At 38.5% G+C, this 15,258-nt stretch overlaps 1 protein-coding gene across 3 annotated transcripts in view; it reads right to left on the reverse strand.

Moving 5' to 3' along the window:
• The window catches only part of LOC129443188 (glypican-5), a 197,764-nt gene that overhangs the window by 150,001 nt on the left and 32,505 nt on the right, over positions 1-15,258 (reverse strand). For all 3 annotated transcript variants that reach the window (XM_055203638.2, XM_055203636.2, XM_055203635.2), the window contains exon 3: positions 8,211-8,929. In XM_055203638.2, coding sequence (XP_055059613.2) covers positions 8,211-8,929 — 719 coding nt within the window. The remainder of the gene's footprint in view (positions 1-8,210; positions 8,930-15,258) is intronic.

Below are 15,258 nucleotides of genomic sequence, written 5' to 3' on the forward strand. Positions count from 1 at the left end.
AATTAGTGTCCTTGGTTAAACCCTTGAGGAAATTGTGGCACATTAACTGCTAAAGTTGAATGACAAATAATAAGTTATTATAGTAAATTTTCCAGTTTTTGTCATGACGTCTCGGGTAAAAGACTTCCAGTAAGCACACTGGGAGTGAGACGTTCACAGTAAACTTTGACCTCAGTGCTCCATGTCTACAGTCTCCTTTCATCTCCAGCTAAGAAATAACATTGTGGTGTCACATCCAGCAACAGCAGCTTTAATGGACCTTAACCCTGATGAAATATACAACACTCAGAGAAAGCGCCCCAAATTTGACGAAAAGCAATGAAAGATGGGACAGAAAGGGATTTTAAAGAGAGAGCAAAAAACACTAAGGAATGAGTGAAATGTAGATCTGATGAGACAGAGAGCAAAGTTTACACAAGACGGCCGGAAATAAGACGATATTTCAGAGAAAAGATGCAGAGGGATGCACACTAAGGGACGAATTTATTATAGTTTCTGACACACTCAGATGTTTTGTTGGCCAACTTGTCATCTCACGTTACATTAATCTTAAGAAAAGTTATTCAATGTCCACTGATATTTAGCTGGCCAGAAAAATTTACCCTAGAGGAAACTTTCTACATAAACATACTGATAGTCAATTCCAAGAAAGAGCTTTGGGTTGCTAGTTTGTGTTAACCTTACTGACAAGTAAATAAAATATGCTCAAGCACAGCTGTATTTTCTCTTTACTCTCAAGTTTTATGTGATTTTTCTGTCAGTAAAAAACATGAAAACAAATGCAAAGAGCACACAAAGTCATTTTACATTTAAGCATTTGGCAGACAATTTTATCGAAAATGACTTAAAGGTGTACATTTTAGCGGCATGTAGGGTTGAGATTAGGGCTGGGTATTGTTAGGAATTTCACAATTCGATTCAATTTCGATTCTTGAGGCTTCGATTCAATTCGATTCGATTCAATTCAATATTAATTTACTTGCTTCGATATCGATCCAATAATAAGTAAATACACAAGCAATTAAGTACCTGAGTATATTTTTAAATAATGTGTGTAGTATTAAGGGCTCGTTATAGTCGTGCGTAGGTCCTACGGCGTAGCAGCGACGGCGTAGGTTCCGCGTCGGTTTTCATTTATACTTTTGCGTCGTCGTTAGCGTCGACGTGCAAACACGCGCGCGACCGCTGGTAGGCAGTATCCACGCGTGTAACCACAGTAGCAGCACAAACGTGAAAGAAGAAGAAGCTTAGCAAGTTAACCCACAAACGAAGAAGAAACAGCAACTTGTTGTGTATAATTTGAGAAGACCAGCCTGACGGGAGGGGTTCTGGTGGACCAATCACAGCGCTTGCGGTCCGCGTAGATCTGACACGCTGTTAAATTTTTTGTGAGGTGCGCGTCAGGCTACGCAGAGCTACGCACAGGCTACGGATAGCCTACGCCGTAGCTACGGCGTAGAACCTACGCACGACTATAAATCGCCCTTTACTAATGTTTGATCACGTTGATGGTGAAGGCTTGAAAGAAGTGCTGCTATTTGCCATCTTTGATCTTTCTGTTTTGATAAAGCGCGTCTTGTACAACGCTGAACGCTCTCACTAGAGTGTTGCACACAGCGGCGCCACTTGCCGGGGGGCTGAATCGATTCATAGGATTTGATGAATCGATATTGAATTGAGAAACAAATAATTGCAATGCATTGATGAATCAATATTTTTACACAGCCCTAGTTGAGATTGTGAATTGCAACCAACGGCTCAGTCCACAGCTCACTTCTCCTTTTTCGAAACCATCTATCGATCTGTCTTGGGCTGTCTGTCTATCATCAGATTTTTAATAGATTTTTAATAGATTTTTTTCCTTTTTGGTGTTTTGTACTTTTTAAATTACTTTTTATAACTAATTAATTAATTCTGTCAGTTTTAAAAACATGGCCTCACACAAATAGAATGGAATAAGTAATTTTACAGCGCATTAGACAGCTGAGGATATTCAGTCGCCACATGTTTTAGGGTTTGGCACATCGATGACCTTATCCATAAACTTCTTATTGATGTTCTGTGCCCCTCTTTGCAATTTCTCTGTGGGGGCATGCGCACCACTGTACTAGAGAAACCCCCCCAACACACACAAAAAAAATCTTGTTGGATCTATATGAATTTAAATGGCCAATTTTGGCAAAAAGCAACTAGGTATTAGCCTGACGTCGTCATTCAATTCTAGTCAGAATTTGAGTCTGATACCGCTCCATTGGACTGTGATTATGGGACGTTTATTAACCGAACCAGGACAAAAAATGCCTCTGCACTCAATTAGATAGACCTACAACCAATCAGAGCAACCAAGTGTGTGACGTATGTTTAAATGGCGTCTTTCCTTTTGCAGCCTGACTAACATTATGATTGTACTAAGTCTGAGATAGCGAACGTACATCAACACCTATTATGTTTACAAGATTTTATTCATATCACGACATTGTGAGTTATTCACTACCCTCTAAAAAAGGTTGGGTTGTTTTTAACCCAGGTCTGGGTCCTTATTGGACAGAACACATTGATGGGTTAAAATGACCCAAATAATGGGTTGGTTTAACCCAACTGCTGGGTTATTGTTAATCAACCATGTTGAAACAACCCAGCATTTTTTAGAGTGTAAGTCATACAGTCAGACTATCTTACACCATTTGTAAGTTAGTTTAACTTCATCCACGGGCTTCCGAAAAGGAGCTGGCAATGACTGCTAGTTATATCCACATTGTCGTGCACGCCAAATTGCCCATTTTCATTGTGTTCCATCTTCTTCTTAGCGACCATTGAAGCCAGCTGATAAATTAAACTTTTGCTGAATCCCAACGGAGGGACGGCAAAAACATCTTTTCAATCAACAAATACCTTGATCGCGTTTCTCTGTTCCTCTTTTAACATCAATGCGCTGTCGATATCTTCTAGAACAGACTCAATGACAGAATATTCACATAAAAATTCTCCAGCGGCAGCCATCTTTGTTGTAAACAGATTCAACGCAAGCGCTCTTTGGTGACGTGGTTGATTACGTTACTGTTGATCGTCTGTCCATCATCATATAAATCCCTCCCTAACAATATGATTGGTTCGACCAGCTTTGGTTCGAGCATAGTTGCGCCACAATGGAGCGACACCAGACTGAACTTCCTGACCTGAAATGTTGTGGGTGGTGCTGGCACCCAGGCTAACTAGGAATGATACAATGACAGTTGTTTATCTGAAGGTCAGAGGTCTGACCCGAGCAGGTTCGGGTGTAAGGGTTTCACAGGACACGGGTAGGGTATAATAATAGCACCATCGGGTCTTGGGTAATTTAAAATAATTGTGGCGACCACAACCTAACCGTGTGTGCATGTTTGCCAAAAGCATTCACGACATTGTGTTACTAGCGGTTTTTGTTGAGACAGACCTGTCAATCAATTTTGAATGCACATTTTAGCAGTTACCATTGTGTCGTCGTCAGATAATAAATTTAAATAAATAGAGCAGCGGGCCAAATTGGAGGCAAATTGGGTCTTTTTTTTAATTGCCACTAGTTCGGGTTGGACTCAGGTCTAATTTTTTCGAGTTTGTCTCGGGTTGGCTCTTTCTTTAAAAAATAATGATTTATGCTGGTGGGGTTTGGGTAAAAAGTGATTCTATGTAGAAGTACTGTCCATTGTTCATCTTAACGGCAGTAATATATTTAACTAATGTTCACAAACTGAATTTTTAGTTTACAAGTTTTACAAAACAAACTATTGTACTGAAGCCAGTTCATAGTGAAACATCACATGCAAAGAAAACTTCATTCAAATGGCCTCTTCTTTTGTATGTTGATAGTTTTTGACCTAAGTTGATCCACACTGCAGACTTTATTCTGATGAAAAAGCCATATAAGACTTTATCTTTATAACCGAATAGGAAAACAATGGAGGATGGTATTGCTGTCTAATTGTATAACCAGCAGTGACAGGACAGAATTTGTAACAATGAAAAGAATGCAGGTTGCACGCAAGACAGACACACAGACATCATTATCCAAGTTCAGCTGGTATCACAGCCCAGCATCAATAATGATGATGATCAACTAAACCCAATAGTACATGTGCACGACACCCGATCTTCATGGATTTAAAGTGCGCACACACAGACAGATGTAAAACGACTCGCCTCCTCCTTACAGTCACACTGTACTGGTCAACAGAAGCCTTTCAGACATGCATGAGGGCAGCCAGCGTTGTCAGCACCTACAGAGTCTCGACAGACCCCTAAAACCTGATCCCCTACACACATACACACAGCATGCCCCCTTCGGCAGCACATGACGGGAGCGCATGCCAACCGCAGTCGGTTCGGGAAAAGATCCCAGTGAAAACCAAACCACTGGGGTAATTCCTTTAATAACACATGCACATACTTACAGAGGCTACTCTTTATGATGTTTGGAAGGGGAGACAAAAACGAAGAGACCGAAAAAATATTCAGCTTATCAGAAGCAAAATCACTAGTAGGAGTATGAGCAGGGCATTATGGGTAATGGAGTTTGTATTGAGGATGATGGTGGTTTCAGACTCACTTTTTTCCAGTGTTAAGAAAACACTGGAGATTTACACACAGCAGTAAAAGAGCGAGAGCAGAGGTGGTCTGCCAAAAATTATTTCCAGCCATTTCTCACCTCGGCCCATCCAGAATGCATTTAAACACCTCTCTTCCTCTTATAAATGTAAATCAAATACTGTACAGTGAATTCCCAGTCTGGAGTTTAACATGCTTTCTAAATTAGTAATATTATGGCAAGCGTTATTACAAACTAATCTGTCATATTCAGGTAGATATATGTGTTCATGTTTATATATTTACTGTACATAAATACACTGAATGTAGTATAGGTCATTCATATTCCTTCATGCTAAACAATACACATACTACTGTATATACACTGCATATCTGTCAACATTAGGATTTGAAAATAATGGAAATTTCCCGAACCCTAACCTTGATCAGTAAGCACAATACACGCAAAGTTATAACAAATGCATCAACCCGCACATCCAAATGTGTACATGGGCCGACGTGTGCGTTAAAGCATGTGGCGGCTGTAGTAGTTTTGAACGCGGCTCGTCTTCCTCCACCCTTTCTCGCAAAGCTTTTCTTCTTCTTGTTTTATTGGCGGGTGTCGTTTGAGTGATATGTTACAGGCAGTGATGGGCAGTAACGCGTTAGAAGTAACGCGCTACTGTAATCCGATTACTTTTTTCAAGTAACGAGTAAAGTAAGGGATTACAATTACAAAAACAGTAATTAGATTACTGTTACTTCCCTGTAAGCAGGCTGCGTTACTGCGTTATTTTTTAATCTTGATTTTGTTTCGTGAGACTCTCTCGTGTCGTGACGCGAATCGAGTGACAATGACGTATGAGCGCCGCGCCGTCAGTCAGTGTAGTGTTGAACGTGAAAAGACAACATGGAGCGCGGAAGAGAGCAAGACTATGCAGCGTTTAATGCTTGAAAGTACCGACATTACTTTGAGTTTAACCCAGTTAAAGGTGACAAAAACATCAGCGTCCGCTGTACACTCTGCGTGGGAATAAAACTTTTATACACAGCGAAAAATTCCACCTCAAATCTGAGCAAACACCAAGCAAGCCGGCACAGGAATGTGAAACTTACTGAAAAAATCCCTGAACCCCCAGCTGACATGATCTCATACACGTTCACGTGAAATCTGATGTAAACAGACTATATATCTATATTTCATGGATTATATGCATTTGTGGACAAAAATGGTCATTTGATGAACTCTTTTAGAAGGTTTTTATGGGTTATTCACACATCTGAAACAGACTGGATTCGACTCGCGATCGTTATACACCAAGGTAAGAAGTCCCGTTTATATTCAGCATGTTGTCATCTGGACTTCTGTAACAAAATACTACATTTATGTTGCTAGAGCATCTGTATCTCAAAACAGAGACCATACACTGATGCTAAACCCGTAGACCTTTTAAACGATGTATAGTAATGTTAATTTAATATTAAATTAATGTTTGTAGACAGTAGGCTATATAGATATTGTTAGCAGCTTTAAAAAAAAACGACGCCATCACGCCCACGAATAAGTGCGCGTTGAAATGTTAAAACAGAGAATGTTTCATTTGATTCAATTTTAGACGATGGAATATGCAAAAAGAATAGAATTAGTCTGAAAGGTCTTGGCCCGGTTGCATAAAGCTCCTTAAGTTTTTTCCTTAAGGATGACACTTAAGGGAAAAATTCCCCTAACCTACAGTAAGAGAATAATTTAAGGGTGTTGCATACAGTATAATCCCTTAAATGGTTCTCTTAGGTAAGGGTAATCGTTAAATGTTTCACGACAGCGACCCAGGTTTGTTGTTATAAAATACTATTGTTGCCATGGAGATGCAACAGAAAAAAAACGTAAGTTTTTTTTGCAACACCCTTAAGTTTAAGGGAAACATAAGGGTGAACTTGAGGGAAAATTACACTTAAGGTGCTTTATGCAATCGGGCTCTGTTGCTTCATACTGTAGCATTCAGGTCGTGCATCATGTTTTTGAAAAGTAATTAGTAAAGTAACTAGTAACTAATTACTTTTGAAAATAAGTAATCAGTAAAGTAACGGGATTACTTTCTTAGGGAAGTAATCAGTAACTAATTACTATTTCCAAGTAACTTGACCAACACTGCCTACAGGTATACTGCTGTCTGCTTTACCTGAGGTGGATGTAGCAAACATTAAATATGGCCAGTGGGATTTTTAATAGAAAGACTAAAAATACGTGAGAAATATGGGAAATTATTTAAACGGGATGATGGCGGGACAGAATGGTAAAATACGGAAGAATCCAGAGAAAAACGGGAAGGTTGACAGGTAAGATACATTGTAGCACGAGCAGTGCAGATGCTAAACTATTTACTGTATATCAGTCTCTAACCATGACATTACATACCTGGTTAACCAATCAGATCAATTAAAGATGAAAAAAGAACCAATCATTTAAGCTAAAAAATATTTTTTATAAAACACTGGCAGATGTTTTAATTCACACAGTTTAATGGAGTGTCATATTTAAGAGTTTTAAAATAAAGTGACCTGGGATTCATTTGCTGGGGATTTTTAAAACCCATAAAGGCTTTTGAAGTGTGAATGAATGGGTGTGATGAATGGTCTACAGAGTTCAATGCTATGAGCAACGTATGTGCGTCAGTGACTGATATACATAATAAAATCTGGAAAAATGAGTCGATTGCGAACATTCATTTACACGCTGAACGACTAAAGATAACAGCAATGCTTTGTTTGGAAATGTGGAACCAGAGGAATGACATTGATGATTTCCACAAGTTCTCCATAATACAGTCTAAAAAAACTATTAAAACTACATAACTAAACAAAATTAAATTGTTTATTTTCAGAAAATTAGATTAGGGCTGTGCCAATTGAAAACGATAATAATTGTAATTAAAAAGTAGTTCAATGTCAACGAATATTGGCGCTAAAGATGCTGAGCGTTATTGACAAATATCTTGACAAATATTGACAAATATTCTTGTAAAATGTGTAATGTAATCGGTAACACCGGGTTTGTGCCATGTTTATTAAACAGTATTTTTCTTTACCAGCTGCAACAATCAATAAATCAATAAAAACAAACAATAATAATTGATTATAATAATATTTTTGTTGACAACGAATATTGACACTACAGATGCTGAACGTTATTAACAAATATATTTTCTTGTAAAATGTGTGATGTAATCGTAACACCGGGGTCGTCTCATGTTTTTTCCTCACCGGCACATACATAATGATTGCAGCTTAATAGTTTTTTTGTTTATTTACATTTTGGATATTGAGATGCTTTATTTAAAACAGGACAAACTTTTATTTAAGGTTTGTGTAAAATGTCTAAATGTAATAAAATGTCGATATTATATTACTAAAACTCAATTTGTGGATTTTGCACTTCAAAGGACACTTTTACATTTACTGTAAATACCCAGATTTAGGGTTTTAATTGGTTATAACAAGAAAAAAGTAGTTTTTATCCAACTAATCAACAAAATATTCATCAGATTAATTTCTTATCAAACTAATAGTAAGTTATAGTTTTAATTGCAGAATTGCATATCATTAAGCTAAGTAATTAAAACACAGCATGATATTTTACCATGGATACCCACCGTAGCAGTTAACCTGGGCCCGTTTAGCTGAGCGTGGATTATGGCTTCTTCAACGTGATCTTTGATCCTCAGCAAAGCGAGCTCCAAGCTGTGCTCTCCGGCGACCATATGCGCGAGATCCTGCAGCACGGTTATGTACTGTCTCCAAGGCATGTGGATCTCAGAGAGGCTGGCCAGGCAACCGCGCATGACGTTGAGGCAGTAGCCACTGCACGCCCGAATCAGGGTGAGTCCCTGGCAATGAGAGCAATAATTCATGCGCAACAGCGCACGCACGCATTCTTTGGACAACTCCATCGTCTCCGTAACGTTCATTACCTCTGACCCCACGGCGAGAGCTATGCTGAGCGCCCGACCCGCTTGCAATGCGCTCACCAACTCGGCCGCCATTGTCCTGGGGTGGGGGCCAAAGGGGTTAATGTCCGGCCTTGTCATGCGAAGACAGTCGCCGAGCTGACTGTCACCGGAAGCGCCCGTGCTGACGCTCTCCGCCATGTCGGGATTGATAATACGGGTGTGGACCAATGGGAAAAGACTGTCAAAGAAACACTGGACGGCGGTTTCCACTGAAACGTTCCCGGTGCCCTGGAGGTATTGGGAAAGGTCAGTGAAGAGGCACATAATGTGTGGGGATATGGAGGGCAGGAGCGATGTGTAAACTCTCTCAAACAAAAAGATCAGGTGTTCCTGAGAAAAGGACAACAGAGACTGGAACACATCTGAAAAGAGAGAAAAGTTATGAATAAGCTTCTGTAACTGATGAACAATCATCACTGTAAAGTTTAAAGATGCATCATGTGACCTTTAGGATGTCTATCATCACCTCTGGTTAAAACATGAAATAAAGTTACATTCTGAAGAATATCGTTTTCATTTGTCTTAGTTGTTTCAATAAATCTGATAATTTGAGTCTTACTTTTACTATAAAAACCATGGTTCATGTTTCTGAGGGTTTGCACATAAATTTATCAGAATCAGGGAAAAGCCATCGCAATGTGAACTATGAATTAGTCGTGTCACTCACATGTCATTTTGCAACTGTTATAAATTATAATCTCTGAATGTTCAGTAAATAATATTGCTGTAGAAAACACAATTCACTTATTAGGTTTAAATGTTGATGTTTTGTTTCATTTAAAGTCGCAATGAAATTGAAATGAAAAACTATATATATAGTTTTATATATATATATATATTAATATTGTGGTATTATTAACAAATGACTTATCTGTGAGCTTCATTATTTAAAAAAAAATTGTGTGTGCTCATAATCTTTAATCAAAAATGCAAATCTCTTCCCCTCCTCAAAACGATCTCTCTTCACTTCCGGTCATATGGTATCGCAGGTGGGCGGGGTCCGGGAGAAGATCACAGCGATTAGCAATTAGCAACACGACCCAACTTCAAACGATCCAATCAGATCTCGATGGACAAATTTAAATCCAGCCCTGCCTTATTTCATTTCAGAAGCCGTTTCATTCGGATATACGTCACCACGGGGAAAATAAGTCAATCGCTACTTCCGTTTCATTGCGACTTTAAAGTCACAATTATGGTGATTCCTACATTCTTGATATTTGTGCATCCCAAATAAACAGCGGTTAATTTTGTCCAACGTTTCGAAAAATCCTTAATGACAACCTGCTGTGAGAGTGCTGGATCTCATTATTGACTGATAAGAAAGTTTTGATGAGTGACTAAATCAATGAACTAGATGATGATCTTTACTATTATGTACCAGCCACCACAGAATTGCACTATTAACTTTACATGAACACAAAAAAATGTGTTTTATACACACAGTTAATGCAACAAAGGATCAAGAGTCCAACTAAAACAAACACTGATCACCATAATGGTGACTTTAAATAAACAAAACATCAACATTTAAACCTAATAAGTTGTGTTTTCTACAGCAATATTTTAACCGAACATTCAGAAATAATGTTTTATAACAGATTTAAATAAAATGCAATGTTTCTCTATTATTTACATAACAAGCAAAAAAATAAACATAGAAAACAGTTGTTGTTTTAAACATTGTGTGAACATTAAAGCATGACACTGTCATAACGTTTGAAATGGTAGAATGTAGCATTCCTCTGACACGATTTTCTTTAAACTTAAAAACAATGGGACACTTTTTATGTTGGCAAAACTTTTTTTGGGAACATTGGGAACTTTCAAGGAACGTTCTTAGAACTTTTCTCTGTTAGCTGGGACAGTACACAAACACACATTGAACACACACACTCATGCAAACACTGAACACACTAAACATGTACACTGACAAACACTGAACTAGGGTGGCCATTTGTGCCAGTTCTGCCGGACACGTCCCAAACATGTTTTTGGGTTCGTTGTCCGGAAGTCGCGTTGCTCGACCGCATACGTCATCGAGGTTCTTACATTTCAGTTAAAATACATTAGAAAATTAAGATTTCTTTCTTTTAAGACATACAATCATTGTTGTTTCATTCTTACCTTGAAATGTAACGGTTGCTTTTCTGAAATGAAACCCGAAATATTCAACCTTGATGACTATGCGGTCGACCAAGGCGACTTCCGGAGAACGGACCCGAAAACATGTTCGGGACGTGTCCGGCGGAACTGGCACGAATGGCCACCCTACACTGAACACACACACTGAATCCAACAGTACACAAACACAAACTGATAACACTCAAACACAAGCTGGACACACACACAAACACTGACTAAACACACACTGAATGCATACAGTAAAATAAACACACACTGAACACACACACACCACACCAACACTGAACGTACAGGCACACTGAACATTCACACTGACAAACACAAACACTGGACACACATAAACACTCACATAAACGCAAACACTGAACACACAAACACCGACTGAACACACAAACAGACACTGACGCACACACACATACACACACACACACACACACACATACACACACACACACACACACACAAGCACACTGAACATTCACACTGACAAACACAAACACTGGACACACATAAACACTCACATAAACGCATACACTAAACACACAAACACTGAACACATAAGCAGTGTTGGGTGTAACGCGTTACAAAGTAACGCGTTACTGTAATAATATTACTTTTTTCAGTAACTAGTAGTGTAACGCATTACCCGTCTGAAAATGGTAATATTATTACAGTTTTCCCGAGCTAGTTACTTGCGTTACATTCGCCAGTAGCACCTTCATCACACAAAGGCACACAACACAGAGAACAAAAGGGAAGTGGAGGAGGGCGTGAATGGAACAGTGATTGGTCTAAGTTTGGCATGAGGTATCATTTACCATCACCGATTGGTCGACACCCGGCACCCGGCAGCAGAGCGGCACACTCAAAGACAGATCGGGAAAATGGAAGCGTCAACAACGGCAAGCTTTTTTTCAGAGGAAGGTTCGCTAGTTTCGACGGGAGGAGATTCAGTCATTATTTTATTATGTTTAACGGAAGGAAAATAACTTGACGGTGAAGTGCACACTCTTTAATGTTTCTCCGAACGCTGTGCCCCACGTCCGGTAGCGGGTAAGGAAGCCAGCAGTAATTTTTATGTTGTATTAAAATGTGGTGTATTTACGGTGGGTTTTCTCGCCGTGGAGACCTTGATGAATGTGAGGTTATGCCACGGTCTCCCGGCGCTCATTTCATTGTTTGTTTGTATGTAAACAGGGGTTGCGTGCAGGTTGTTTATCCCATCAATTTTGTATATCAATTTTACCGTAATTGACGAAGGCTGTGTCTTTAGCTTGAGTGATTTTAATGATATTTATTGAATTGATTGTGTATTTATTACTTTGCGGTGTTAAATTGATATATTTATATGTTTGGGTGTTGGATGAATTTGCTGTGCATTGCTGTGTATAGTGGGTGGGTAAATAATGTGCACTAACATCATGGTATCCCCCTGCTAAGAATACAGAACTCTTGGAAGTCTTAATCAGGAAATAATTTATTGTGAACCGTCATTATTTTATCAGCTGTCCATTTAAAGGTGTCCATCTAAAAATAATTGCAACCTGTTGTCATCCCTGTATTTTGTATGAGTAAATTGTTATCAAATTTAATCTAATAAAATTGTAACTTTTTATTGATTTGGGAGTTTTGTGTTTGGATGTTTTCTTGGCCGTGGCTTGCCCAAATAAACATTCTTGCCCAGAAAAAAAATGTAACTAGTAATATAACTAGTAATATAACTAGTTACTTGCTCCAGGGAGTAATAAAGTAAAGTAAGGCATTACTATTTTTGAGAGTAATATGTAATAAGTAATATATTACTTTTTTGAGTAACTAACCCCAACACTGCACATAAGTACACTAAATGCATACAGTACACAAACACAAGCTGGACACACAAACACTGATTGAACACACAAACAGACACTGAACACACACAGCACACAAACACTGAACACACAAACACACTGAAAATGCACACTGACAAACACAAACACTCAATACACATACACACTCACATAAACGCAAACACTAAACACACAAACACACTGAAAATGCACACAACCAAACACAAACACTGAACACACATACACACTCACATAAACACAAAAACTGAACACACAAACACACTGAATGCATACAGTACACAAACACACACACACACACACACACACACACAAACACAAACACACACACACACACACACACACACACACTTGCGCAAACACTTAATACACACACTCAACATACACACACTCAACACACTGACCCCATAAACACATAATGTACAGTATACAGAACACAATATACACTGAACACACACACACACACACACACACACTGTAGGGTGCCACTCTCTGAAAGGCCACTGATGTCAGACTGAAGGCATGTTAGTGGAGAGAGAAACAGCAGCAACTGGACCGAAACTGAGACCAGGCAACACACACACACACACACACACACACACACACACACACACACACACACACACACACACACACACACACACACACAATCACATCTCTCAATTTCACTCCATAAGCTGTAGAGGCTTCCATCAATACTGTCACAATAGACCAGCAAAACAAGAGAACTCCCCCACTCACAACAGCTGCGACCACACAAACACACACACACACACATTATGGATTGTGCACACAGGACACATTCTCTACACACTTTGTTTCAATTGTTGGTCTCTGTTCATGTGCGTCAAACAAACGTCTTTGGCTTCTTGCATAACATCTCGCAGTTTAATTTGTAATCGGACAAAGCTGCGGCTTAAGCAAACATCTACACCATAAAGTTGACATTTGTCTGCTTTAGGCCTCACTGGAACCCCAATTATACCTACGCAACAAGACTGGAGTGATCTCTACATTCTGTGTCATACCACGATTTTACAAAAACTAGATTTTATCGTTCCCAAAAGTAAAAAAAAAACAGAGTGTGCAGAAAGATGCTATGATGTTGTGGGAGGCTTCCAGGGCGTTGGCATGTGAATCCAAAATGTGTGAAAGATATAGAGGCCATAATTCAGTATGGTTATTCGATATGGTTAAGAGCAAATATTTAAATGTATATTTATTTATTTAGCAGATGCATTTATCCAAGGCGACGTACAAATGAGAGAGCATTTAACATTCTGTCTAAACAGCCACAAATTTGGACTACAAATAGTCTCAGTATGAATTCACCATGTAACATAGCTCATTTAAAGGAATAGTCTACTCATTTTCAATTTTAAAATATGTTATTACCTTAACTAAGAATTGTTGATACATCCCTCTATCATCTGTGTGCGTGCACGTAAGCGCTGGAGCGCGCTGTGACACTTCGATAGCATTTAGCTTAGCCCCATTCATTTAATGGTACCATTTAGAGATAAAGTTAGAAGTGACCAAACACATCAACGTTTTTCCTATTTAAGACGAGTAGTTGTACGAGCACGTTTGGTGGTACAAAATAAAACGTAGCGCTTTTCTAAGCGGATTTAAAAGAGGAACTATATTTTATGGTGTAATAGCACTTTTGGGAGTACTTAGACTCGCCTTAAAAGTCCGCTCCCCTTCTCCCTCTCATAATGGGAGAGGGAGGGTGTTGCTGCGCCGAATCGAAGTACTCCCAAAAGTGCTATTACGCCATACAATATAGTTCCTCTTTTAAATCCGCTTAGAAAAGCGCTACGTTTTATTTTGTACCACCAAACTTGCTCGTATAACTACTCGTCTTAAATAGGAAAAACGTTGATGTGTTTGGTCACTTCTAACTTTATCTCTAAATGGTACCATTGAATGAATGGGGCTAAGCTAAATGCTATTGAAGCGTCGCAGCGCGCTCCAGCGCTTACGTGCACGCACACAGATGATAGAGGGATGTATCAACAATTCTTAGTTAAGGTAATAACATATTTTAATATTGAAAATGAGTAGACTATTCCTTTAAGGATGTGCAATGTCTACTAAATCAGTATATCACTAAAACAACTAGTAATGAGGATGCAAGAGACAAACAAGGAGAAAAAGTGAAAAAAAAATTTAAACTTCAGAGAAATCAAGATAAATCAATCCAAACTTTTCTTTAAAACATTTGCCTGTATCATCTATTGGGCAAAAACAGAAAGTTTGATCACTTAATAAAGTAATGGTAACTTGGCAAGTTACAATATTAAAGGTTTTATTCATGTTTGTAGCTACCATGAAGCAGATGGAGTAACAAGTTTGCCAAGTTATAGAGTTAAAACTGCCACACACTAAAAGATAATCTGGACGAATTTGGGCCGATTTCCCCTCTTATGACAATTCTAGATAATGTCATAATCATCTTTGTGGTTATATCGATATATCTTTTCATATTGTCTCTTTGTTTCTACAGTAAAAAAACAAAGTTGGCAATTCTTTCTATAGTTTTTGTTATTTTAATAATTTCTTTATTTTTATTTTATTTATAGATCACTCAGGGTTATGTAATTTAACTATATGTGGCTTGTGTTTTGTTCCCCTGCACTTTTTTGTTCTGCACCTTACTTGATTCTGATTTCATTTTTTTATAATAACGGCAAATT

Source organism: Misgurnus anguillicaudatus, unplaced genomic scaffold, assembly GCF_027580225.2.
Source record: "Misgurnus anguillicaudatus unplaced genomic scaffold, ASM2758022v2 HiC_scaffold_26, whole genome shotgun sequence".
Lineage (NCBI taxonomy): Eukaryota > Metazoa > Chordata > Actinopteri > Cypriniformes > Cobitidae > Misgurnus > Misgurnus anguillicaudatus.